The 27,638-nt window shown below is 38.2% G+C and overlaps 1 protein-coding gene across 2 annotated transcripts in view; it reads left to right on the top strand.

Annotated features, from left to right (window-relative positions):
* The window catches only part of DNAH8 (dynein axonemal heavy chain 8), a 147,300-nt gene extending 130,190 nt beyond the window's left edge, over positions 1 to 17,110 (top strand). For both annotated transcript variants that reach the window (XM_086743430.1, XM_086743429.1), the window contains exons 85-93: positions 1,466 to 1,621; positions 3,319 to 3,435; positions 4,186 to 4,287; positions 4,669 to 4,829; positions 9,360 to 9,516; positions 10,056 to 10,208; positions 10,303 to 10,492; positions 16,213 to 16,334; positions 16,823 to 17,110. In XM_086743430.1, the coding sequence (XP_086599556.1) occupies positions 1,466 to 1,621; positions 3,319 to 3,435; positions 4,186 to 4,287; positions 4,669 to 4,829; positions 9,360 to 9,516; positions 10,056 to 10,208; positions 10,303 to 10,492; positions 16,213 to 16,334; positions 16,823 to 17,110 (1,446 nt within the window). The remainder of the gene's footprint in view (positions 1 to 1,465; positions 1,622 to 3,318; positions 3,436 to 4,185; positions 4,288 to 4,668; positions 4,830 to 9,359; positions 9,517 to 10,055; positions 10,209 to 10,302; positions 10,493 to 16,212; positions 16,335 to 16,822) is intronic.
* Positions 17,111 to 27,638: the final 10,528 nt, after the last annotated feature.

Raw genomic sequence — 27,638 nt, 5'->3', positions numbered from 1 at the left:
GGGGTTTATGAATAGTGAGGTATATAAATGTACAGTTTGCTAAAAGTGAGAATAGAAAACTGAGAGGATTGCTAGATGAATCTTCACTGCATTTATCTCCAGTGTTTCACATGTGATTTCCCAGTCTATAGTGTCACATTGCTTGTTAAAATATTAACATATTCAGGGATTCCAGAAAATTAATAACTGACAGACCGAAGGTCAGCTTTTTCACAGAAGAAAGGAGAGAATAATTTGGTTTTTTATACCGAACATTCATCAAAAACTAAACAAGATACCCTTTGAAGTCTGGAAAGACTGGTTAGTGAGTGTTCCATTCAGTCCAACACTCTAGTGTGTTCATGTGCAGACAGGTCCTTGCAGAAGGCTGGAGCTCATCTCTGAAACAGCTTGCCTGGACTCTGCAGTCCAGAACTAAGTTTGTGAGACTGAAGTTGAAAGGTCACTCTTTAAAAATAATTGAAGTTCTTTACCACAAATATGGAGATAGTGAAACTGCCAGGTGAAGTAGAAACAGTTCAGAGCCTGTGGGCAGCCTGGCATTTACTAACCTTTCAATGCATGCTGCCATGTTACCCAAGCCAAGCAGACAAGTACTTACTGTTGGAGCAGAAAAATACTTTTTCATTTGGATTCCTCCAGCATTTAAAAGTGTCTCAAGGAATCTGGATTCTGGTAAGGCTAGTCTGTGTCTGAATGAATAGATTCAAGTGTGGTCATGAACATTACCCAGCACTGGAGTGTAATAGTCCATAGGGGTAAGTAGTTACAACATTCTCTGATGTGAAAACCTGTGCTAGCTAGCACTCTTTCAAATTATTTGCAGGTATGGTTTGACAATTAAAATGTTGTAGAAACTATTCCCAGTAGGCAGTTTGCATGAAACTTAGGGGCCATATTCTAAGGGGCTGTGACAGTTTACTACCGTAAATGCAGATTCCATGCCTGCTGACTTGAGTGCCTAGGAACGTTCTCAGGTGAATCTAATTTAGTGCTGTAGACATAGCCACAGAGTAGCCACTGTGAACACAAAGATGTGATCTGAGGCGAGGTGAGATTTCTTTGTATTTACTGTGAAGTCCTGGGACCAGATATACAACAGAGTTCTTGTAATCTATTCTGGATAGTTCTCTTCTGTCATTCAGACTTTGAATCAGGGTTAGAGAACCTGGCAATTACTTCCAGGTTGTTGATGAAAATTCTTACATCGATAGACAAATGCCAGTGATGGTTCTGACCAACATAAACTGAAAGTCTATGATCAAAATCTTAAAGTAATGTATATTAGTTTCATGGCCTAATCTAATAGGTACTCCTTTTGTATAGTTCATAGCAAAACTATGTATCAACTCTGTAGCTACAATGCTTCAAATATTTACATTTTATCTATAACATAGTTGTGACATTTTTGTATGTTGCTAATTTTGTTCAGTAAACAAACACCTTTGTCTTTTTCACATGACAGATTGCTATAAAGTTCACAAATGAACCTCCCCAAGGTGTACGTGCCAGTTTGAAAAGAACATTTTCTGGAATTAGTCAGGATCTGCTGGATGTTAGCAATATGCCTATGTGGAAACCTTTGCTTTACACTACAGCTTTCCTGCATTCTACTGTTCAGGTATTTCTCGTAAGATTTGCAAATACTGTTTGTCGTAGTTCAGCCCTGATCAGGACCAGACTACGCAGTCTCTCTCTCACTCCCCCCACCCTCCGAGAGAATAGGAGGAGATGATATAAGAAAAAAACAGCTCAAGGTTTGAGATAAGGACGGGGAGAAATCCTTAAAGTTACCGTCACGGGCAAAACAGACTCGACTTGGGGAAAACTATTCATTTATTTCTAAAATTAGCAGGAGAATGAGACAGGGAACAAGATAACCTCCCCCCACCCCTCCCTCTTCCCGGGCTTAACATTATCTCTACTACCTTCCCCTCCCGAGCGGCACGGGGGGGGGGGGAAGGGAATGGGGGTCGCGGTCAGTTCATCACGCGTTGTTTTACGCTGCTGTATCATCGTCAGGGGAAGAACTCCTCGCATTCCTCCTCTGCTCCAGCGTGGGGTCCCTCCCACGGGCCACAGTCCTTCGTGAAACTGCTCCGGCGTGGGTCATCTCTTCCACGGGGTGCAGTCCCTCTAGAACAGCTGTCCCAGCGGGCCCTCCACGGGCCACAGCCTCCTTCAGGCCTCCACCTGCTCTGGCGTGGGGTCCTTCACGGGCTCCAAGTGGATCTCTGCTCCTCCGTAGACCTCCATGGGCTGCAGGGGGACAACCCGCTCCACCATGGTCGTCACCACAGGCTGCAGAGGAATCTTGGCCAGGAGCCATATTACTCCTCCCCCTCCTTCTTCACTGACCTTGGCGTCTGCAGCCATTCCTCACAACAGGCTGGCAGACGCCTCTCAGGATCCTTTTTACATCTTATTCACTTCTCATCTCTCCACTTCTTGCAGCCGGGCCGGGCCGAGTTGGGCCCAGTCGGCTGCCCGGCAGGAGGCCAGAGGGTGAGGCCTGCAAGGCCCATGAGGCTCGCGCCTCCCCCTCTCTGCCCCCCGCTCAGCTGCTTCACATCTTCTCCTCCTCTTTTTCCTGTTTTCCCCTACTTAAATACGTTATCGCAGAGGCGTTATCACGGGACATTCTGCTACCAATTGGCTCGGCCTTGGCCAGCAGCGGGTCCGCCCTAGGCCGGCCGAGTCCACTGAACAAAGGGGAGCGACTTCTAGCAGTTTCCTACAGAAGCTACCACCTTAGGCCCCCCCTTACTAAACAAAACCAGAACACTGTTATAATATATGTAATCACTTTAACACATTCTGATATTTATTATAGTTTATTATATGTTGCAGGGCTGAAGCTTTAATTTCTACAATCTGTATTTCAAGGTTCTGTAGTCTCGTAATTGTTTTATAAATTTTACACAATTTTCATAACATGGGCATTTAGAATGAGGATTTTTCTCATCTAATTTTATATGTCCAAAAGTTAGTAATTCTTTAAATTAATTACTTAATATAAAATCTGATCATCCGCATAGACACAAGACATTTCAAACCTATAACTGATACATTGATTATTAAAGGTAGGAATAAATGATTCTGTTGCTTTTTCTATAAATATTTATTGCTCAGGGTATAACTTAATAATAAACTTTATTCTTTATTGATGTGTATGTGGCACACAGCTGTTTCCTAGGCTAGCTTTCTTCTTCAGTTCAATTATTTCCTCCACTATTATGATTATTATTGAAGTTTAATAATGAAACAAAATTATGTGTTGTTTCATAAACTTATTTGGTTTTTCATTGTATTCCTAAGGAACGACGCAAGTTTGGGCCTTTGGGTTGGAATATTCCCTATGAATTTAACTCAGCAGACTTTACAGCCAGTGTTCAGTTTATACAAAATCACCTCGATGAATGTGACATCAAGAAGGTGAATACTAAAATGTGCATACAGTATTTTAATTGCTTTGTACAGCATCTGTAATTGTTTTTTTTTCTTAATGTTACTATTTATAATAGTTTATTCATTGCTATTCTTTCAGTGCAGCTTTTAATGATCAATGTTTCAGGTTCTGTATAAATATTTCAGTCAAGCTGAAATACTTTATGTGCTATCATCCATATCAAAATATGTAATAGTGAAGAACTTCAGAATTTGATCTTCTTGTTTTCAGTACCATATCTAAAATATTAACAGGTCTATACAATACCTATTTTGGAAAGGGAGCTAAGATATTTACAGAGTTTGACAGAGCCAGTCAAACTTCTCCATGGCTGCCATTTGCTCTTCTACTATTTGTCAGGGAATAATGTAATAGAATAGCCATTACTTGTAAAGCAGGACTTTGTCACTAGAGAAAGATGAGAAACTGGGGGAATGGGTAAATAAAAAGAGAGATGTGAGGCAGTAGCAACTGTGAGTGATTTCAGTCACACAAGAAATAATAAGATGTATTTCTAATAGCAGAATCAAACCCAACTCTACTATAAAATTCTACAGCTGAGTTCAGAAAATATATTGGAAATTAAGTATGTTTTGTTTTTTTTTTTTTGCAACCAGGATCTTTTTAGCTTACATTTCAGAGCCTTATGAGCTTCAGATGATATCAAAATTACAGACTGGATACCTTCTTCTTATGTTTTGTAACTACAGTCTTGTATTTACTTTACTTGCATCCAGGGGATATCATGGAAAACAGTACGCTACATGATTGCAGAAGTACAATATGGAGGCCGAGTCACAGATGACTTTGATAAGCGTCTTCTTAATTGCTTTGCAAGGGTGAGAGACATTGAAAATACAGTTATTTGTCATTTTTATTGGCAGCTGCCACATAGAAATCAGAAGACCTTTCTTTCTGACGAATGCGCACTTCACCAGTTTATAAGACTCTTCAGAGTGAAATGAATTTTTCAAAACATGATTCTTTGGCAGTGAGGTTCTTTCCTTTGGTTTCTTTTTAGTGAGGAGGAGAAACTATTAAAAAGGCTTAGTTGGAACTCAAACTTAGAAGACATAGCTTTTAAGGATTTACTCATGTATTCAAGTAAAATTAGATGTAGTAGCTAAAACAAGAACGCTAATTCTCAAAGAATAAAAGTGAGATTAAAAGAACTCTGAGTAGCAAAGTAATTGTGTTTTTTTCCTCTGGATTTTTCACAGGTATGGTTTAATGAAAATATGTTTGACAGCACTTTCTGTTTTCACACTGGATATAAAATTCCAGTGTGCAAAACCCTGGAAGAGTATTTTGAATACATCCAGTCACTCCCTGCCATGGACAGCCCAAAGGTCTTTGGTCTCCATCCTAATGCTGATATTACGTAAGTAGGTCTCAACATATTGAAAACAAAGACCCTTTATTTTAGTATCTGGAAACTAATCCCTATGAAATGCTTAAGTAAAATACATTTTTCATAGGAAATCTAGGACTCATGTGAATTTCACTATTGAAATGGAACACTTGATGTGTATGTACATGATTATGAATGCAGTATCTTCAGCTACATTTTACACGTTCTTTTAAACCAACTGGAATTCTTATTACTTACTCCTCATGGTTTTAATTTTTTTTTTAATTTGAAAGCATTATAAAACTTTTATATGAACACTATGCAAGGTTCTATAGAGTTCAGCTAGAGAAAGTTTCTAATGTTTGCCTTCTGTTCCAAGTAGTATATTATTTTTGCATGCACACTCATTAAATGATTCTCTGGATTGTCATTTGGTTTACAGCATGCCTTTGGATGTAACTACAATATTGCCATTCCCATTATTTAAAAGAGGCTTTTCAACCTCACCAAGTACTAATTCCATTTAAAATTTTATCTTTGACTTAATTCACTTTTTGATTCCAAATAATCTGTGTAACAGCTTGGCTTTTATTTCCTTCTAATGTTATATACCCTATGAAAGGATATGAATCATCATTGTATCTTTTTCACTGGAGTTCTTAATAATTCTTCCATGAATTATTGCATTTTCATTATGTCCACATTCATTGTTTCTTAACACAGCTTTTTGTATTTTTAAACAAAAAAAAAATGTAATTCACATGTCCAGCTGCTGTGGAAACCTAACATCTTCTAACACGTTTGGACAAAACAAGAATTTCCCACAATTTTTCAGTCTCAAATTTGAGAGGCTGATGCTGTATCGAAAGCTTAGTCCACTAAGCATGCTGTGAGAACAGTACACAGTTCTCTGCCTAGCACCTACCATTGTAAATATATACTTCTGAAGAAAATAATCTAAGACTAGATTCTGTTTCATTTTCTGATACTTGCAAAAACTCACTGATTAAAGAAGAGCCAAGATTTGCCAGACAACTAAACAAAGTCCTAAAGAGATATATGCTTCAGATCCAAAATTAGACCTGTAGGAGGGCTAATTTATGGGAAAAAAACTTGAAACTAACAGTGTTGGGGGAGCTTAAGTGAGTAGGAACAGCTCGTTCATTTCTGTTTAGTAACAAGTTTTTCTTTTGCTTAGTACATCAGCACATTCCTGCTACTTTAGTCCTTTTTCTGGAGATTTTCATTTGTAGGTATTTCTTTAAAGTTTGGGGAAAATGTTCAACAGCTTCATGCTCCTTTCCATGTCATCACAGCCTGTTATAGGCAACTATTCACATCTACTGACTGCCTGAATTTCATCTTAACACATAGACCAAATGGATTAGCAACTCATACAATCCCATAAAAAGTTGTATTCAAATTCTCCTTAAAATATCCTATCAAAATCTGCAGAGTATGCAGAAGGCTGACTGCCAGAATTGGAACCCTGAGGTAGCCAGGACCTCGCCATGTTACTCTCACCGAGGACAAGAAAGACCTTATCTCATACTGGTTTAGTGGTACAATTTTCCAGTTCAGCAAAAAGCTCAATCCATTGGTTCCAACTGTAAGACTTAACTGAATGTCAATACTTTCATCCACTTGGGATTAACACCTGAAGTTATTGCAACTGATTTTCACTTGCTATGTGAACCATAGGCTCTGCAAAGGCAACACAGTTAACAGGTACCTGAGCAGGCAAGGAATATTATGACAATCTTCTGTCAAAACCCCTTCTCCAATTGGTTCCATACTGAAGCTTTACATCTAACTGAATTTTTATTAACCGACTGAAAACAGAGCAGAATCTCCCATTATCCCTTTGTGAATTTGAGGTTTTGAATACTATGTTGCAATAGATATTGCTGTTTTTCACACAAAGCTGAGATAACGTTTCTGTCAAACTGCATTTGTTCTTAGTTTTTACTTCCAGTACAGAAAATTCCTGATAGCAGAGGCTCCAGCTATCAAACTATGATAGGCTGTTGAATCCAAACTCTGTAAGAAAATATCCTTAACAATACTTTTTAGAGCAAATAAAAATCCATCGAAAATTCCTTCTTTTTTTTTTCTTCTTATGACACAATTAGTTTTGCAATACTGCTTCAGGGAAAAACAATGTAAACAGGTATAAAGTGCTTTATCTTACATACTTGTTTTTAGGCAAAATTGACACTGTAAATAGGATTCATTTAATGTTGCTTTAGCTTCCTTTATGGTTACCCAAGACTTCCTTTACTCTAACAGAAATAAATAGATCCCTGTAAAGTGCAATTTCTCTGATCACAAAGCAGACATCTAAAGTACATGAGGTGAATCATGCTTCTTTGTATTACCTGTAAGGGCAATCTAGACAAACAGCTGTTATGTAGACATCTACACTTAGATGTCGAAATGTGATCAGGGACACCCCATCATGTATATCTGATTTCCTTCCCAGGAACATGGTACTTCCTCTACAAGCCTGTGCAATCTTTTTTTTCACTATTGTTTGCATCTGCCTCAGCATTTTATTTGCAATGTAAAGGAAAGTCAGGTTTTCTAAAGCCCAGGCAAATTTTGTTTTGGAGTATCTTTTATATTCACTGTGTCCCACTGTTATGTGAATGAAATTTCTTGTTTCTATTTTCTCCTCACTTCCACACTGGAATATTATTTTTATTTATGAACACATTGAGATGCATATTTTTGTCTTTTCTATTTTTGTTTACAATAAAAGTCTTCTTGTTCAAACTACTATTGCTATTCATGTTCGCTTCTTTATACAAGATTCAGATGATCATTTCTTCGCTTCAGAAGATTCCTAGCTTGTGTCGTTGAAGAAAGGAATATTACTTACCTTTGATTCTGCTCCTTTGAGGTTATTTTTCAAAAACTGTTCCCTGCTTTTCCCCAAAGTTTGTTTCTATTTTTGTTCAGATTTGCGCAAAGACAATTCATTTTTATAATTCTATAATATTTTATAATTTAATTGATGGGACCTATTAATTATGGGACCTATTCATTCCCCATAGAAAAGTCTGACAGCAGTAATGGAAAAACAGTACTTACAGTGTGAAGAAGGTTCACATCTCTTTTATCACTAGTAGTTAGATCAGTGAGACCCAGAGTAAGGGTTACAACCACCAGTATGTCATCCAAATTAGGAATGAAGCCACGGGTCCAAGAGAAATTTAATTTTATCGAACTTTTCTGTTCATATGTGGTCTTGAATAAACCTATAATTCATTAAATGGGGCCAAAAATGGAAAAAAGCTTGAGAGTTTCACCAGACATATTCCCCACCATTCCGACATTCAGAAGCAGAGATTATATCCTCTGAGAAGCAAACTGCCAATAGGATTTCTTCTCTTTTTCTCATTTATAGTCTTTATAATTGCATTCACAAACAGTTTATGTTGAAAAGCTGCAGTATCTAGCTTCTGTTGTCTTATGATACTATCTCCAAAGCTTAGATGCTTTAGGACTTCATGTGTTCTATCCTGTGGCGCAATGATTGGTTTCATTTCTTATATAATTACATATGACAAAGTAATAGAAGGAGATGGGTGTCATATGAAGGTCAAAAAGTAAAACTGGCATGCAAAATTATGCTTTGAATCAGTATAAATTTATGTTCTGAGTCAGACTCAGTCTGTGTGTTCCTCATGTGGCTGATTCCATAAGGTAAAATGAGGCAATGCCAGCACTGCAGTACCAACACATACACTGTTATGTTTTCTTTCTTACTCCCTGTTGTAACTCTATGCCACCGGATAGCATTATAACAAAAGTACTCCTCTAATTCTGCTTGTGTTGAAGGACTGATGTGGTCTACTTTCTTTTACTACCAAATGCCACATGAATTAATTCACTTTTTTGTATTGACTTAGAACATAAATTTACATTAACACTGTCCATGCTGTACTATGGAATAGAAGGTTTTAATCTTCAATATGGTAAATCTAGCAGCTTTTATCATTAATCCTGAAGAACTGCAAGGCAGAATGAATTTACTGTTGAATAAAGGGGCAGCTTGCAGAGTTATGCCTCCACTTTTTCCTTCTTCTGCATTCCACTTTGAAGAAGTAAATAAATGAGGGAAATAGTCTTCCTTGTAACAAAACTTTTGTTGCTTTTTCTCAGCAAATAGCTGTTTAGAAGTTCAGACATATGCCATTTTCTTCCCTTTCTTTTGAATCCCTAGAAATCATATGATTGTTTTTTCTGCCACCTCATATTCTCAAAGGTCGAGAAGCAGCCTGCAGAACTTTTTCTTCTTAGCCCTGAATTAGAAAAACAGCAACTGTATAAGAGTATGTAGAGGGAAGTTCACGTAACCATGGAAAACCACATGTTCACTATCAGTGTGTTCAGCTTGGTGCAAGACGCAAAGGAAAACAATTTCTTTTGGAAGTTTTGATTTAACATGATGACATAATAGGTTTTTTCCTCAACTTTCAAGTTGTATGTTCTACAAAGTATCCTTTTAACTGTTAAAAATCCTATGTAATTTATAACATATTTCTTATTGTCCAGATACCAAAGTAATACAGCAGCTGATGTTCTAGATACTATTACCAACATTCAGCCTAAAGAAAGTGGTGCAGGACCTGGAGAAACTCGTGAAGCAGTTGTTTATCATTTAGCTGAAGACATCCTAGAGAAGCTTCCTCCAGATTACATACCCCATGAGGCAAGCTAATCTTAGTTGTTTTCTTACTATTCTTTCTGTTGAGTTTTCATGTAAGACATTTCAAAAAAAAAGAAATCCTGAACTGTAAAGAAGGATTGTATGGTTAGTAGCAGATTCAAGCAAGGAACCAACATCTTTATTGCTATCAGCATGAATTGATATAAGGCTTTTTTATTTAAAATCAAGGCATCTAACAATTGATCATGGAGATATATCGTGGAGACTATGCTTGGACTTCTAGCGCTGTGTGGGAAAACACAGAAAAAAAATCAGTGTTGACTTTTTGTGACAGCAGTCTCCTGGGCCTTCTGGGTGAAATCCTATTCTAGCAAAATCATGAATAATTGGGTAGTGTCAGACAAAAAATAAAAATAAAAATTGCAACAATTTTATGGGGATAAATGTTAGTTGAATAATGTGAAGTACAAGTCTACTATTTACTTTTTAGAACACAAGAAAGTTAAGATGTCATATATGACAACAGTATTTCAGCATTTCGGATTTAACTAAATTCCTTCTTCTGCACTTCTGTATTTTAGGTAAAAGCTCGTTTAATTAAAATGGGACAACTTAACGCTATGAATATTTTTCTTCGGCAAGAAATTGACCGAATGCAAAAGCTGATCACAATACTCCGCAGCAGTTTGAATGATCTTAAATTAGCCATAGAAGGAAGTATTATTATGAGTGAGGCAAGTAAAAGCATGTTTACTATGTATGGAATACTCTGTTTTAAACTATTACCTTGGTTGCTTTAGTTCATATATTATAACTTCATTCCTTCAGAATTTGAGAGATATACTTGATAATATGTATGATGCTCGAATTCCTCAAATATGGAAAAGAGTATCTTGGGATTCTTCAACACTTGGCTTCTGGTTTACTGAACTTTTGGAAAGAAATAAGCAATTATCTACTTGGATATATACAGGACGACCAAATGTGTTTTGGATGACCGGATTCTTTAATCCACAAGGTAAGGGTACTGAAAGGACTTGAGTAATAATGTATTTAATAATAATTGAATAGTTTTAACTACGTATCTAATTTAATATTATACCTAGAAAAAATGTTTTCATTACTGTCAGAATATGTTGCAGAAGCCAAAATGATAAAAGGGTTCAAAAAACAGATTAGATAAAGTAATGGGAAACAGATCCAATGGCTGCAATAAACATGACTGTCCAGACTTAACCTTCAAATTGGGAGGTCCCTAAACTCCAGATTGCCAGAATATTGAAGAACATAGAATGGAAAGGATTTATGTGCCATTTTGCCTGTTGTAATATTATTTCACTAAGCATCTGCCTTTGCCTAGTGTCAGAGACAGGATGCTTGTACAGATGGTCTTTTAGTCTGACACATAAATGCAGTTTGTATATTACAAGAAGGAAAACACATAAAGAAAATATGCTTTTCCTGTGGTTTCAAACTGTTTAACTTGTTCTAAACTGTTAGTTGTGAGTATGGAAGAGTTTAATCCAGAGCAATATGTTATTTATATGCTGTACTGTAGCAACAGAAAGAATTTTTTTACAGTAAGAATAATCATTCAGTGGAACAACCTCCCCAGGGAGATGGTAGAGTCCCCATTGCTGGAGGTTTTCAAAATGCAATTGGACAGGGTGCTAGATAATCTCATCTAAGCTCTCTTTCCCATGAAAGGTTGGACCGGGGGTCTTTCAAGGTCCCTTCCAATCTGAGCTGTTCTGTGATTCTATAAACATACAGCTATACCAGAATTTATAGCAGTTAGCTATCTTTCACAGACAATCATCAAGCTGTAGTTTTCATAGTGTTTTCATTTCATTATTTAATGAAGAGTTTGTCCAAATTACTCAAAGATATACTGGAAAGTACAAGTAAGTGTTATCTATCATTACCTGTTATAGCTTGATACATTTATCATTTTATAGGAAAGAGGAAGAGAAACAGATTGTAACCATCTTCATGAGTAACAAAACTTATTACTTCATTAGATGCATATTCACAGAAGAATTTCATTTAGCCTACACATACAAAATTATCTGAGAAACTTCTCCTATATAACAGCTATGAGGTGGTTTGGGTTTTGTTTTTCATTAGGATTAACCTCTGAAATCCTTGAATATTTTATGAGTTATCTTCACTTTGTGATGCTCCTATTCTTACCAGCCTTTCTATGACCAGGATTGTAAAAAGTACTAATATCAAAGTCTTTTTTGGAGTTGCTCTCAGAAACAGTTGAGGTGCCTGGAGCACATCCAATTTATCTTTAAAAGATGGTACTGAGATGCCAGTCAAAACATCATTCCATTTGTATCATAAATGGCACAGGTGGTAAGCATACTGATCTCTGGTGAGCAGAGAGCCATACTCATGGAGTTGTAAAAGAAGATAATGGATCAGATTCTTTTGACCAAAGGAAATATTTAGCCTAATAGCAAACAAAATTGAGACACAGATGGTCTTGAACTTGATTATTTCTTCAACCTTTATGTTAACCTCTACATCCACCCTGTAGATGGAGAAAGAACTGTGCTCAGTGTCAAATGTGTGCTAGGGGTGAGGTAAGTATAGTTACTATATCCATAATACAGTAGGGCACAAGCAGTCCAGGGCACAAGCAATCCAGGAAGTTCCTTCTGCAAGTGATAGAGGAGCCAACGAGGAGAGGTGCTATGCTGGACCTTGTTCTCACCAACAAGGAGGAGCAGGTGGGGAATGTGGAGCTCAAGGGCAGTCTTGGCTGCAGTGACCATGAGATGGTGGAGTTCAAGATCCTTAGGGCAGCAAGGAGGGCATGCCACAAGCTCTCTACCCAGGACTTCAGAAGAGCAGACTTTGGCCTCTTCAGGGATCTGCTGTCCAGAGTACCATGGGATAAAGCCCTGGAGGGAAGAGGGGCCAAGGAAAGTTGGTTAATATTCAAGGATCACCTCCTCCAAGCTCAGGGGTGATGCATGCAAACAAAGAGGAAGTCGGGCAAAAATGCCAGGAGGCCTGCATGGATGAACAAGGAGCTCCTGGACCAACTGAAAAACATGAAGAAAGGCTACAGAGTGGGGAAGCAAGGACAGGAAGCCTGGGAGGAATACAGAGAGATTGTCCGAGTGGCTAGGGATCAGGTAAGGAAGGATAAGGCCCTGACAGAATTAAATCTGCCCAGGGACATCAAGGGCAACAAGAAAAGCTTCTTTAGGTACATCAGGGATAAAAGAAAGACCAGGGAAAATGTGGATCCTCTCCAGGAGGAAATGGGAGACCTGGTTACCTGGGTAATGGAGAAGGCTGAGGTACTCAATGACTTTTTTGCCTTGGTCTTGACTGGCGAGGGCTCTTGCCACATTGCCCAAGTCGCTGAAGGCAAAGGCAGGGACTGGGAGAATGAAGAACTGCCCACTGTAGGAGAAGAGGAGGTTCAAGACCATCTAAGGAACCTGAAGGTGCACAAGGGGGACCTAAGGACATGCATCTGCAGGTGTGAGGGAACTGGTGGATGAAGTTGCCAAGCCACTGTCTGTCATATTTGAAAAATCATGGCAGTCTGGTGAGGTTTCCACTGAGTGGAAAAGAGGAAACATAACCCCCATTTTTTGAAAGGGAAACAAGGAAGACCTGGGGGAACTACAGGCCAGTCAGTCTCACCTCCAAGATCATGGAGCAGATTCTCCTGGAAACCATACTAAGGCACGTAGAAAATAAGGAGGTGATTGCTGACAGCCAACATGGCTTCACTAAGGGCAAATTGTGCCTGACCAATTTGGTGGCCTTCTGTGATGGCATTACAACATTGGTGGATAAGGGACGACCATCTGATGGCATCTAACTGGACTTGTGCAAGGCATTTCACACTGGCCCACATTACATCCTTGTCTCTAAACTGACAAGACATGGATTTGATGGATGGACCACTCAGTGGATGAGGAATTGGCTGGATGGCTGCACTCGAAGAGTTGTGGTCAATGGGTTGATGTCCAAGTGGAGACCAGTGATGAGTGGTGTTCCTTAGGGGTCAATATTGGGACTGGTCCTGTTTAACATCTTTGTTGGTGACATGGACAGTGGGATAGAGCGCACCCTCAGCAAGTTCACTGATGACACCAAGCTGTGTGGTGCAGTCAAGACGCTGGAGGGAAGGGATGGCATCCAGAGGGACCTTGACAGGCTGGAGAGGTGGGCCCATGCAAACCTCACAAAGTTCAACAAGGCCAAGTGCAAGGTCCTGCACATGGGTTGGGGCAATCTGAAGCACAAATACAGGTTGAGCGGGGAGTGGATCGAAAGCAGCCCTGAGGAGAAGGACTTGAGCGTGCTAGTGGATGAGAAGCTCAACATGAGCCAGCAATGTGCGCTTGCAGCCCAGAAAGGGGCTGAGGGAGGTGATTCTTCCCCTCTATTCTGCTCTGGTGAGACCCCACCTGGAGTACTGCATCCAGCTCTGAAGCCCCCAACATAGGAAGGACATAGACTTGGAGCAAGTCCAGAGGAGGGCCAGGAAGATGATGAGAGGGCTGGAGCACTTCTCCTATGAGGACAGGCTGAGAGAGTTTGGGCTGTTCAGCCAAAAGAAGAGAAGGCTCCAAGAAGACCTTATAGCAGCCTTCTAGTACCTAAAAGGAGGCCTATAAGAAAGACGGGGACAGGCTTTTTAGCAGGGCCTGTTGTGATAGGACAAGAGTAATGGTTTCAAACTAGAAGGGGGTAGATATAGACTTGGTATAAGGAAAAAATTTTTTACAATGAGGGTGGTGAAGCACTGGCACAGGTTGCCCAGGGAGGTGGTAGATGCCCCATCCCTGGAAACATTCAAGGCCAGGTTGGACAGGCCTTTGAGCAACCTGATCTGATTGGAGATGTCCCTGTTCCTTGCAGAGGGACTGAACTAGATGACCTTTAAAGGTCCCTTCCAACTCAAACTATTCTATGATTCTATTATTCCATAATACTGTTCACCAGGAAATTTTTAGTTAAAAAAATCAAATAATACACTAAAGCTCAAAAATTGATTGGTGTGAAGCAAATCAGAAGTTGGACTACCCTGTGCTGCCACTGCAGGAAAATCTAGACAGATTGGACTGGTGAATCAAGCTCTAAATCTATCACAGTATTGGCAAATACATTATAATATTGAAACATGAGGAATATATTTTATCACTTTAGTGAAAATATCTATTTATAGTACTATAACGTATCCCAATAATTGTATTTAAACCTGTTGTGATTTTTTTTAGCAATTATCAGTGTTTGTCTCCTATAAATTACCATTATTAAGAGAGAATGTATGTTAATGGTGGTGCAATATTCCATTCAGTAGACATGGCACTTGGAATGAATAGGCTTGTAAAAACCCAAATATCATGTTACAGAGATATAATTAATTTTTCACAAAATTTAGAAGCCTAGATCACACTGGGTTTTTTTTTTTGTAAGAATATATAGTACTTGAGAAATGAATACATGTTCATTTCATGTACTACATTAATTATATTTATATCACATATGAATTTTTTAGCTGTGACAAATAGCTTCTAATTGGCTTTGTTCTAATTAGCATGTTAAACCATTTCTTAGATCTTGAAATGTCTTCTACTGCATGCCCATGTACTTTCACACTTTGTCAGTATTTCAGTTGGTATTTTCACCCCCTTGTAGATACCTGAGGGCTCACAAAATGCTAGTCTTTTCCTTTGTACCCTATCAAGAAGGAACTGATGCCATTTCATCTTTATGTCTCTACAGTAATCACTCTTAAGTATGCAGTTCTCTATTGTTAACTTTTCTGTCTTCATCTCAGTCTCTTTCTGACAACTCCAAGTAGTTCTTCATCTGGTAGCATAAAATAGCAGCTATTGATTTTTTGGTGACTGCATTGTCATCTTCTGAGACACTTATACAGAAACAAGGACGTATTTGCTATGAGCGCTTAATTTTTTTTTTTAGCTTTTTCCTTTATAACACGTCCAAAGGACGTCTTTGCTGCTCAGTTATTTGTCATCTTGTGCTTATACTATTCAGCCCTTTACCTCTCAAAACTTTTTTACTGCAAACCTCTGTAAAGTCTGTTCAAAATAATACTCAAAAAATCACCTAACTTGCTGCTTGATTGTGTCATCCTCTACCATAATTTCTGTCTAGGACTCCCTTTTCTTCGCTAACAAAACATATCCTTTGTAGGCACTGCCTTGTCTAGATTCCCCACACTCATATAGTTATTTTTAGTATCACATTCAGACACACCTTTTCTGTTTTCCATCAGTGAAATTTATTTTATTTTTCTACTTCTTTCATTTAAAATAAAAATTACCTTTTTCCTAAGTTGCCTTTACATAAATATCAGCTCACATAATTGATATCTTGTCTGCCTTCAAATTCCTTCTTGAAATACAAATCTACCATGGATCCTGTAGTTGATTGCATAATTATAATTTGTAAATCAGTATCCCGAGTAAACTGAATAATTCAGTCATACAAAATGAAATATGTTATTTTATGTGCCATTTAAGAAGATTTTTCTCAGTGTAACGCATTCTATGCCACTTTTGTCATTTGTTCCTATTTTGGCCTCAAAGCAAAGTTTGCTATCATTAGTTAAGGTGCTCATTTTCAATAGGACTCTGAATATCTAACATTCAGTGCAGAACCATGCAGGTAATCGAGCAAGATTTTTTTTTGTCACGTGAGATACATACTGAATCTCTGGCTTAATTTTTCAAGGATTCCTGACAGCAATGAGCCAAGAAGCAACTCAAGCACATAAAGGCTGGGCTTTAGATAGAATTACAATACATAACGAAGTGCTAAAGCAAAACAAAGAAGAAATCACAGCACCTCCTTCCGTATGTATGACATGCAAAGATGTTTCAGTATTAATTTTGGTATTTAATTTATATTATGTATCATTCAGTCGTCTTGGATTGCTAGAGGAAAAGGTTACTATTCTCTTCATCTCACTGATTTTGCTCGGCATAGAAGATAAATAAAAATAAGCATGAAGATTGTAATTTTACTTTGCAGTTACAAAAATACTTTATTACAAGAACCATTTAATTGTACCACCTCTTAATTCTTGGAATTTGTAGTAAACTTTAGATCAAATTATATTATGTACAGGCTTTATTAAACAACTTTTATTGCCATCCATTTCAGAAGCATTATCTTCTGAAAAGTGATTATATTATAGTTTAAAATTAAATAGTTTGAAAAGATTCAATATCAGATTTTTTTTACCATAAAACCTATATTCCTTTTAATGGTTTGAGCCAATGCTTATTTTAAAATAGAGATGCTTTATCTTGTGTGATGTATCTGCTTACTCTCCACACAGGAAGGAGTATATATCTATGGGCTATACTTGGAAGGTGCTGGCTGGGACAGACGAAATAGCAGACTCACTGAATCTACACCAAAGATTCTTTTTGTCCAGCTGCCTGTGGTGCATATGTTTGCTGTTAATACAACCAGTCCTAAGGATCCCAAGCTCTATATTTGTCCTCTTTACAAGAAGCCCAAGAGGACAGATCTGAACTATATTACAGTGATCTGTTTAAGGACAGCAATGTCTCCAGACCACTGGATATTGAGAGGAGTGGCTCTCCTGTGTGACATCAAGTAAACTGTTGTTCATACCATAACAGAAACAGAATATACGTCACATGTAACCAATTACATGTGTAATTTTTCCACTGCTTTTTATTTGGTGGCCATTGGTCATTACACTAGAACTTTCATTTCAGTCTTGCCTTAATGAATTTTTTTCTCTGCTTCCAGTAAATCCAGTTTGTCTTGGCTACTTGGTGGTAGTTTTAAAGTAAAGTTTTCAAAACAAGTTCACTGACTGTAGTATTTGATGTTTCCATTATATTACTTTAAAAAGGAATATTTGCTTTAATAATACAATTAGAAGTACAATAAAATGTTATTAAACCTTAAAAAAGAAAAACTGAGCTTTTTCACATTCTTTCTCATATATAGCTTTTAGCTTGTGTTTCAGTGTCATACCATGACAACAGAAGACAATACAGAACATAACAGAATTTCCATTCTCCTAGACAAAGGCTTTAAAATATTCCTGGATTCTGCATGATACATACATTATTTTATTTGACTCTACAGGAAACTTTAAGACAGAAAAGTATATTTGATTCCTGTTTTTTGCTTGGGGTTTCTCAGTGTTCACTTGTTCTTGTTAAACTATATAGATTAAGCAAAACTATGCCAGGCGTGTTTGTGTCTGGAATATCGGATGGACACCAGTACGTTCTCTGTCCAGTTTAAATGTGTGGGAACATAGCTACAGATGTAGAGCAGTGCCAACTACTTAATATGGATGTTTTTTTAATTAAAATAGAGAACCAGATTATCTACAAGTACAATCTTCCTGTGTCCCATCTTAAGTCTAAAATATAGGCTAGGATCCTTGCAGTGGCTATCACAGCATTATTCCATGACAAACCTGCTGAACATCCATGAACTTTCCAGATGTAATTAATATGAAACTAATTCTATGCATGTAGTGCTAAACAAGATACACAGTCTACACTATCTCTTTAATAATCTGCATAAAATTTGTTCTTCCTTCAGGTAAATTTATTTGGCAACACAGTTTTTCACTCACACCCCATGACTGAATTATGTTCTTCCTTTTGCAGTTTGAGAGTAATCAAATGCATTTGCTGTGGCAAAGTGTAGCTACTACTTGATGAAGTCCTGGGGCATCTGATGGGATGGTAAAAGGCTCTTCTTGAGTTAGAATCCTATGGCTTTCTGTTGAAGGTCACCATCCCAGGATATTCTCTTGATGAATGGCTGTGGCATATAGGAAATAACAATACACAGATAGAAAATGATGAGCAGAGTAACAAAAAGGAAGATCTCCAAATGCTATTAAGTAAAATGTTTCTTCTCTCTTTCCTCTGTAGACTTAGTTAGATCCAAATACAACAAACCAGCTAAGGTGTTAGGTAAAAATACACAGAAATTGTAAAAGTTAAAAGTTTTACCACAGAACTATATATACACAGAGCAAGGGGTTGGGGGGGGGGGGGGGGAATCTGACTGTGCAACTCCAAGAGATTTTGCTCCAACTAATACAAAAATTAATGACAGTACTTGCAGTGGATTGAACCTGACCAGCAGCTAAGTACCTGCCCAGTTGCTTGCTCACTCCTCACTACCCCAGCAGGACAGGAGAAAGAATTGGAAGAGCAGAAGCTGAAAACTTGTGGGTCAAGATAAAGACAGTTTAACAAGTGAAGCAAAGCTGCACATGCAAGCAAAACAAATCAAGGAATTTATTTATTGCTTCACCACTAGATTTCTTCCCACTTCCTGGGAAGACGGGCCTCAGTGCACACAACGATTACTTGGGAAGACATGCAATAAGCACAAATATCCCCCTTCCTTCTCCTTTACCCAAGCCTTTGGTGCCGAACATGTCATCATATGGTATGGAATATCCCTTTGGACAGTTTGGCTCTGCTGTCTGGGCTTTTTCCTCTCCCACATTCTTGCACACTCCCAGTCTATTTGCTGCAGGGGCAGAGGGGGAAAAAGTTCAGATCCAAAAAACAGCACAACCACTATAGTGTAATTATTGCTAAAGTTTTTTCCTGGTCTGGCCTTTCAGGTTAATTACAATGTGTAACCCTGTGAATGCCTCCACAGGTAGAAGATGAGCATTGCCACATTTACAAGTGAAAGACTGGGAAAATACCAGGGAAGGTCCAAATCAATAATGTGCTGAGTTACATAACTTACACCAAAGGCGATTTTATTCTCTATCCTGTATAATATCAAGAATAGAGATGAATAGTATATTGTTGATCTCAACTACTTCATATATTGCATCAGATTCTTGACAGCATTTCTTTCCTCTGTTTGTCAGAGCCTATTCACCATTTCCTATCTCTCTGAGCCTGTCTGGGGATTTGTTCCACTCTGTTTTGTCAATACCATGCATTAGCTCATTACTTCCAGGTTACAATGGATGTCAATTTCCGTATAGCTTTCCAGTTAGCTTATGGAAATAATTTATGTTTTGTGACAGCAACAATCAAAAGGCTCCTTTTTTTTTTTGTCTTTGTGTGCTTTAAGAATATTCATAAAGTATTTCCCTGTCCTACTCATATGTGGGATAGTAAATTCTTACACTTACTTTGGTGACAGCCAGCTCTTCAAACATCTAACAAGGTGCAGTTAATTACTTGACTCATCACAAATTATTCCTCCCAGATGACATAATCGATAGGAATTCAAGACCTCAGTTCAAGACCTTTCACTCCCAGGAATACTCTATACATCCAGAATATTGTAACAAGCACTCACATTCCAAAATTAACTCTAACATAGTTTTTTTCAAGTTACTGAACAAGTTACTTCTTGAACTTTTTTATGGTCTTTTGCCATTCAAGATACTGCTGTTCAAGTTGTGAGACAGTATTGTGGTCCCTGGATTGTCAAAGACAAGAATGCCATGTCAGCAAAACACAAATATTTAACAGATGATCAAAAAAAGACAAATACTTGAAATACAACATTTAACTAGTCTCTGTGAAAGCAAGGGCCTAAGTCATGAAATCTGTGTTTGAGAATGTGAAGAAGAACATGTCCAGCATTAGCTTAGAGAGTGCATCCATAGTCTGTTGTTCTTTCCTCACTCAGTGGAACTGTCACCCATTTCCTCTGATTTTCAGAGGTAAGTTCAAGCAGGTGAGATGAGGGAAGGCACACTCTTTCCTGCTGCTTTAGAGTGGACACGTTAACTGGGAGTCATTGATCTGCCAGTATGTCAAGGTACTCATTCTTTTTAGAAGTGTTTGTTCTTAGGTGATGATTCATGAGAAGTCTGGAGTATGGCTGTATGATGAGCTTTTATATGACAATGGGTTGAGGTGGAAATATGGAAAAAAGCTTGTAAATATGGGGTAGGGGGTGAAGGGATTTGTTTTCTGGTCAAGTAGCTAAATCTCACAAAATCACTGATTGGAATGAGCTTGTTCCAATCAATCCAAGAAGGTAACATTTCAGCTAAACTTTAACTTAAAAGATTTGTTAATTCCATAGAATAATTTTCTTCGTCCAAACCCTCTGTTTCTGCCTCTAGATTTCATACTGCTAACATGTATGACTCATTTTTATACCTCTTTATTTCCATTACAATTTCTAATTTATTAGATAGAAATATATGCTAATAAGGTCCTTGGGTATATCTGAACAGTCTCTAACTTACTGCATTGACTGTTTAATAAAGGAATTACTCAACTAAGGTATTAGTTAGGTAGATGACTAGTAATTAACAGATATCCAAGAATGCAAGACCTGACTTATCCAACTTCCACTATTTTTGCATTCTCAAATGTCTAAAAGGATTAGTGGTTGTGTTCTGCCAGGTTTTTTTGACTTTGACTTAATCCTTGTCTTGCTGATAGACCTACCATTTGCCTTGTATATTTTAATTCTTTTTTATTAATCAAGATATTATTCACAGCATTCACGTGAGGCTCAATCCTCAGGAAAATTATTTTATTATTTATCATAAATACTGATATCTCACCCAAAATGTATCCTTAATATCAGTTCCAACATTTACCTTAATTAAATTACAGTAATAATTATTTTTCCCCCTAAGCCTCATTTAGCGCCATGGAAATGTGACTCCACTCTCTGGATATTAGGATAACATTACCTTTTTATCTTTCTACGACAAAATGACACAGTTAAAATAGGTCCTCTCTGACCCCTTGCCTTTCCCCCAACACCTGCCCCAACTCCTAGACTTTCCTTGTGGATCTGCAGCTTCTAATGTCTTACAATATCAACAAGTTGACTCCTCCCATTCACCTTACACTCCATTTTTGCAAAGCAATCTTGGTAGCAGGTCTTAACAGATAAACTCTCTGTAGCTTCCCAATTATATTCACTAATCAGTAATTCCTCCTACCAGCGTTTATATTTGATATTCAGATTAGTCAAGTGGTTGTTCAAGAGGTTAGCTAATTAAAACTCCTAATATTAATTTCTCAAAGTCTGCTGGCTAATCACCAAAGTGAGATTTCCGTGAACAGATACTCAAAGGCAGAATGACTATTTGCCTTACAGACATGGTAATTCAGAGAACTGCGTTAAAGAGATAATTGCCCTTCTTCCTTGCAGCTTCAGGTGACTTATGAGCAGGCTGCTGTATAGTGATGTAAACTAATGATGGTTAGGGCCACTCTTTTGGGGGGATGTTTATGATGTGAAAAGCTGCAGCCTCAAAAGACACTGTGATTGTGTTTGTGATCTCCTTCTCACTGAACACATGAGCACAAAAAGTAAAATTACTGTAATGTAAATAGCTCTGTAAATAGAAAGGATTTAATCTGCATATTTACGATCTAGAGAATTTATTCCAAAGAGTACCCCTCTCTCTCTCTCTCTTTAGTCATAGCCATGATAGCACTGGGAAACCCATGAAACTGGTTTCCCATCTCACTCATTCATCCAGGGAATATTTTTTGATCCAAAATGCTAGACTATAAAATATTACCTCTTTCTCAAGAGACACATCCTGTCCCTCTTCAAAGCATATTTTTCTCAAAAACCCATCAGATGCCACAGACAAGCTACTAAATTATTGTCTCAGTATTTGGGAAGCCTTTTACTGAGGGAATCCAGGTCCTAGCTACTAGGCATCTAGCAGCAGAGTAGACAGAAATCTTCCCTGTCTCTTTGGAAAAGACCAGCATTATCATCATTGCACAAGACATACATCAAACTGTACAAGACAGTTTTCCTTTTCGTGTCAAGGTTTCCCTTAGTGAGAATATATGGAATGGGGTGATTTCCAAATAATTTCCTCGCAGAAAAAAAGCTACCACTACAAAAGAGGGAGAGAGGAGAGCAATATTTTTGTCAATTTTACTTAATAAATAATAATTTGACTTTACTCTTTCCTTCCTTTGTTCTGTGATTCACAGCTTCCTACTTTCTTCTTGCGAAAAACTAGGAGAGAAATTGAATGTTCTACAGAGTATTTGTTACTATCATTTCCTTTGCACAGGCATCTTTTAATTTTGTTCATCCTAGCAGCCTTCTATAGTCCAAACTACAATTCATAAGAAAGTATTCTTGAACAGGGTATTTTTAATTAGGAAATTTTAAGTAGGAGTCAGGTATTATCGTAAGAAAGTCAAACTGCAATAAAGTTGTTTCCTATTATATCACATAGCTGCAAAGAACCTTTACATTTCTATACTTCTAAGGTTTTTAAATATAGGAATGTCTGGGTCAGACTCACAAATTACTAAACATAGAGTCAACAACATTTTATGGAAAAGATTTAAAGCAATTTCTTCTTTATAAGACAAAGAATGTAAGCTTTGTATTGAAATTAAATACCTATCTAAATCAATCCCTCCATATAAACATTACATAGAATAAATTCCACAAGGCAGCTAGACCCTAAAAGGAGATACATCTATTTCAGTTAATTATTTAGTTTACAAAACTTCAGTTTAAAAAAAAAATCTTTACACTCATTTATTTGTTGTCATCAAGAAATATATAGCCTGAAGTGTACAAGCCGTTCTATCTGACAGCTGAAAAATGGAGCAGTCCATTTTGCACAAGCACTGCTCATTCTTTTCGTATCTTTACATACAACCAGGCCCTCATGTCTGGAACTGCAAACTAGCAACAACTTACGTTCATTCATTCCGAGTCTGCATTTGCAATACTATACATTATAGAAAACTGGGTGATTTCAACCCCTGCTCTCCAGCACTGCTTAGCTACCATGAGGCATTTCATGTACTGAGCACGTTCTCCTACATCTGGGCAGATAACTTAAGCAACAGAACAATTAGCACTTACAAGCACTAAACTAAAAATAATGAGACGTAATGCATAAATATGTACTATGGCCAGTAAACAGAAGAAATTCTCCTGCTTCCTATTGCACTACACATTTTGAAATTTTGTACATTGATCTGTCGTAAAACTATTTGCTGTAGCCATGTTCTGATACAAAATACTGTAAGATCATTTTGAATATTACTAAGATGCGTATATTACCCACTTCACAAACTCCAGGTTTCAAGGTACAATTCAGACGATTTAGTTTCTCCAAAGATATTAAAGTACGTATAGCTCCAAGACAAGTTGTAGCTTATGTGTTTGTAATTCTCATACTCTCATTTGCATACTACTGCTCAGAGCTACCCCCCGCCCCCCCACTCCCCCAGGAAGTCTATAGAAGGATTCCACTTAGATGAACTCTATTTGAATTAAAATTCTACAAACACCATTCACATTCAATGATTCAACACTCAAATTCTTCTGCTTCCTTTCCGAAACACATATTTCAAATTTCTAAGTGATTCATTTGAATAACTTCATAGGTGGTGGTCCTCAGCTCAGACACTTTAGCTTTTACTGAGCTTGGAAAGATTTTTACTGACAGTTCCTCTCGGCTTTGTAAAATGAAAAATGAGCCAAAGCGTATTCATTGCTGCGGCACACTACAGTTACAAAACACAAAAGTAAATAGCTAACAGCCTTCTAGGCATGTGAGCAGCTCTTACACAGCCACTGTACAGGACAGCAACTCCCTCAACTTTTCATATAAATCCTGAGGTTGGGTGAAATCCTTCATTCTCCAAATCTCAGCAACCCTGTACCCTGCAACTTCAAATATACATTTACCAGGTAGAAAGGAATAAAATCTCACTAGGAGTTTAGATCCATTTGCACTGTGGTTGTTTCCAAGTATTGTATCTCTCTATCCCATAAACAAAATTGTTATAAAAGCAAGTAACTACTGGTCATGGAGAAGCACGACGTGCATAACTTGCACTGAAAACTGGTAACATTCTTTAGGATACTGCCCAAGGCAGCTTAGGAAAATGTCTGTTACTCAGCAAATGTCACAGCAGAAACATGCAGTTTCTCCATGAAACAGATTTTTCTCTTCAGAAAGTTTCAGAGACAAAGCATTCAGTCTCATGTGGGGCAGGGATGTTACTTTCTGCATTTATGGGGCTAGTTGTCAGAGTTCTCAAGCATGAGAGAGCCCAAACCCTTGCAAAGGCTTTGTCTCTCACCCATGGGAACCTGCTGTGGCAAGCCACTGGTTACGCTGTTTCTGCGGAAAAGGATTATCAAGGGAGGTTATTGAAGGAGACACTGAGCTTTCTCAAAATGCAGTTTAGCCCTCAAAATATAGTAAATTGCATTAATAATGCTCAACGGTCAATACAATAACCCCTGTGTTGCAGTGTAACTGCAAGGTAGCTTCTCCTTAATACATCTGAGAGGTTTGGTCCAGCCTAGAGGTAAAGGAAGAATAGAGAAGTTATGAAGTCCTGCATTTTAAATAGCATTTCCAGTCCTTCAGCTACGGAAAAAAAAAAAAGAGATGTTTGCCTCAGCAAACAAAATTCCTAAGTTGTACAAAGCTTCCTCAACTCCTTGCATTGCATTTTTCAAACTGAAAGGACGCCAGCAGCTTTCAAATTTGGATGGTGCCATTTTAATGCTTCACGTGGCTATTTTCAAATTGTTCTTTTACTACATTAACACTGACAAAAGGTCAAGTTAAATTTTACTATTAATAAAACTGTGAATAAATTTAACAAAAATCCAGCAGACCCAGGCTTTAGAGGCAACTTTCATCAGTATTTCACCCCCCAAAAGATTTGAATTTATTGGACAAATGCCTTTCCATCTCTAGGAAAATGACCTCTCTTTTATTACAGTTATTTAAGTCAAGAGGATTTGTTCAGTCTACTGAAATTTGATAATAGCTTCTTAATAGGCGCAATAAAAAAGTGCCTGTTCAGAGTTTACACTGATCCTTTTTTTTTTTTTTTCTCCAAAAACATTCATGTAGATAACACTAGTGTATGAAGTCACAATACCTAAAAAGTTACTTTTGTTTATTTCTGGAAAGCAGAATTATTCCAGAGAAATACCTCTGCTTCCAAAGCGATATATGTCACCCTCATAGCCCTGATAAGGTGCTTCAACAGAGCCATGAGCCTATTAAGCTCTTGTGAAAGCAGCTGGCCCTCTGCTGCACAACGGGTGCTGGGAGTCATCTTGGGAGCAGAAGTCTTAACTGGAAAACTTGATCGATACGCGTGGTGCAGAAGCAATAGAAAGCAGTAGAGATCTGCATGTGAGGTAGGTGCACCTTGCTAAAGGCTGGTGTGCTCTACAGGTGGAAGAGGTTTCTTTCCCTTTATTTAAAAATTTCTGCTGTCTGGCCTGAAAGAAGATGGAAGAGATTTTCCTCAGTTGCCCAGTAGTTCTGTTGGTTTATTGAAAGCAGCTGTAACGTGCACGGTCTTCAGGTGCCAGGAGGTAAGGCCAGCCCTTAGGGCACTTCCAAATGCAGTCAGGTGTTGGGCTTCAAATAAAACATTTCTGTGAGGTATAACCAGGCTTGGGAAGGGTCCTCTGTCAGACTTTCAGGGGAGTTAAACCACAGAAAGTTGTTAATTAACAGCCAACTGTTAATTTTCCTAGTCACATTTTTCAGCAGTCTGGTATTGCAGATGCTCTCTGCTTGCTTCCTTCAAGGATGTGTGATAACTGAAGGTAACAGAAATACAGTTTTTTTACAGAAGTTTTTCATCTTTATGTGTAATTTGCCTTAGCACAAACATAAAAAAAAATACAGATTCAGGTGAAATAGGGTGGCTTTCCCCGTCTCATTATCTTTATCCCTTTGAGGCAAACATTAGGTATGGGTTTTAATCCAGGGGATCCCTGATTTCTTTAAAAATCAGAGTCTTTTCATTGGTCCGGGTGACATTGCTGTGGCTGAACATGCTTTTTTCAATTAAATCTTTATTCTTCATTCCTTCTTATTGTTCCCTAAGTCTTCAGCAATGTCTGTAGCAGACATAATTATTCCACAGGAACAGAGTATTTCTTTTACTGGGGTAGTAAAAAAAAAAAAAAAAAATCTCCATGAGCAACATAAAAAACATCACCTGAGGTAGACACTACGGGTTTCAACTAACTTCGGATGTTTGGGGATCGTGTATTTTAACAATCCAAAATGTAAGTTCTTTCTTTCCTCTTTGGGAGCAATTTTTAAATTTTTCTTCAATCTTTGTTTTCTCACTTGAGAAAAGTTTAAGGAAATATCTTTTCAGCCTTCAGTCAACCCAACCACTGTGGCAAATCCTTTCTGCCGGGAGTTAGCTGTTGAGATGTAACTGCTGTCCTGCCAGTTCACAGGCTGAGCAATTTCATGATCTCGCAGCATCGACGCTCTGAGCAGTTACATTCCCAAAGCATCAGCCTGATGTTGTGTTTGAAATTAATATAAATCATTCATATTTAAGCTATTAACTTCTTTATATTCCAGTAGCATTTAACAGACCAATGTGAAATCTCTTTCCCTGTTGCCAGTTCATTTGCAATGTCTCCTTCCAAATCTGTTAGGTTCTATATACTTTCTTCTTCCAGATTCTGGTGTATGATCTCACCAAATACACGTGATTTAGTGAACATTTAGTATTACTGATCGGTGCAAAGTCAGTATGTAAGGACAATAATACAAATTGAGTACAAAGCAGATTCAGAGCCTTCTTTTGCTAGACAAATAAGTATTCTGAATTTTCCAAATCTGCACATCATATTACTGCAGGGACTGACCTGTGCCCTGACTTTAACTTGGAAACCAAGCTCTGATCTGACGTGCAGCTCTGCAAATTGATGTTATAAATGGGTAACTGCATTTACTGTTATTAAAAACTAATAAAACGCGGACGTCACGAACAGCATGAAGGCCACTAAGATGCCGAAGCCCGGGCAAAGTCTGATTAAAAGAAAAGAAGATGAAGAGGTGGGGGTCAGGATGGCAAAGGCGCTTTCTCGGCTATTTTTTTGTTTTTCCTTCCCCTCCCCGAAACAGCCCTTCGCGCTGAGGACAACAGCACCCAGCCCACCCGCACCACGCAGCGACCCCCGGAGTCCCCCCCCCTCCGCCCCCGCAGCGGCGACAGCGACCGCGACCCATCCCCGCCGGGCCGGCCGCACCGCACCGCACCTGGGCCGGCCCCTGCCCCGCCTCCGCCGCTACAAAAGCGGCCGCCGGAGCTCCCGCTGCTGCTGCTGAGCCTCCGCGGGGAGCGGGAGTCTCGCCGGGC

This window comes from Chlamydotis macqueenii, chromosome 3 (assembly GCF_036417535.1).
Source record: "Chlamydotis macqueenii isolate bChlMac1 chromosome 3, bChlMac1.mat, whole genome shotgun sequence".
Taxonomy (NCBI): Eukaryota; Metazoa; Chordata; class Aves; order Otidiformes; family Otididae; genus Chlamydotis; species Chlamydotis macqueenii.
Note: the sequence above shows the minus strand (reverse complement) of the source record. Positions and strands in the feature narration are given on the sequence as shown.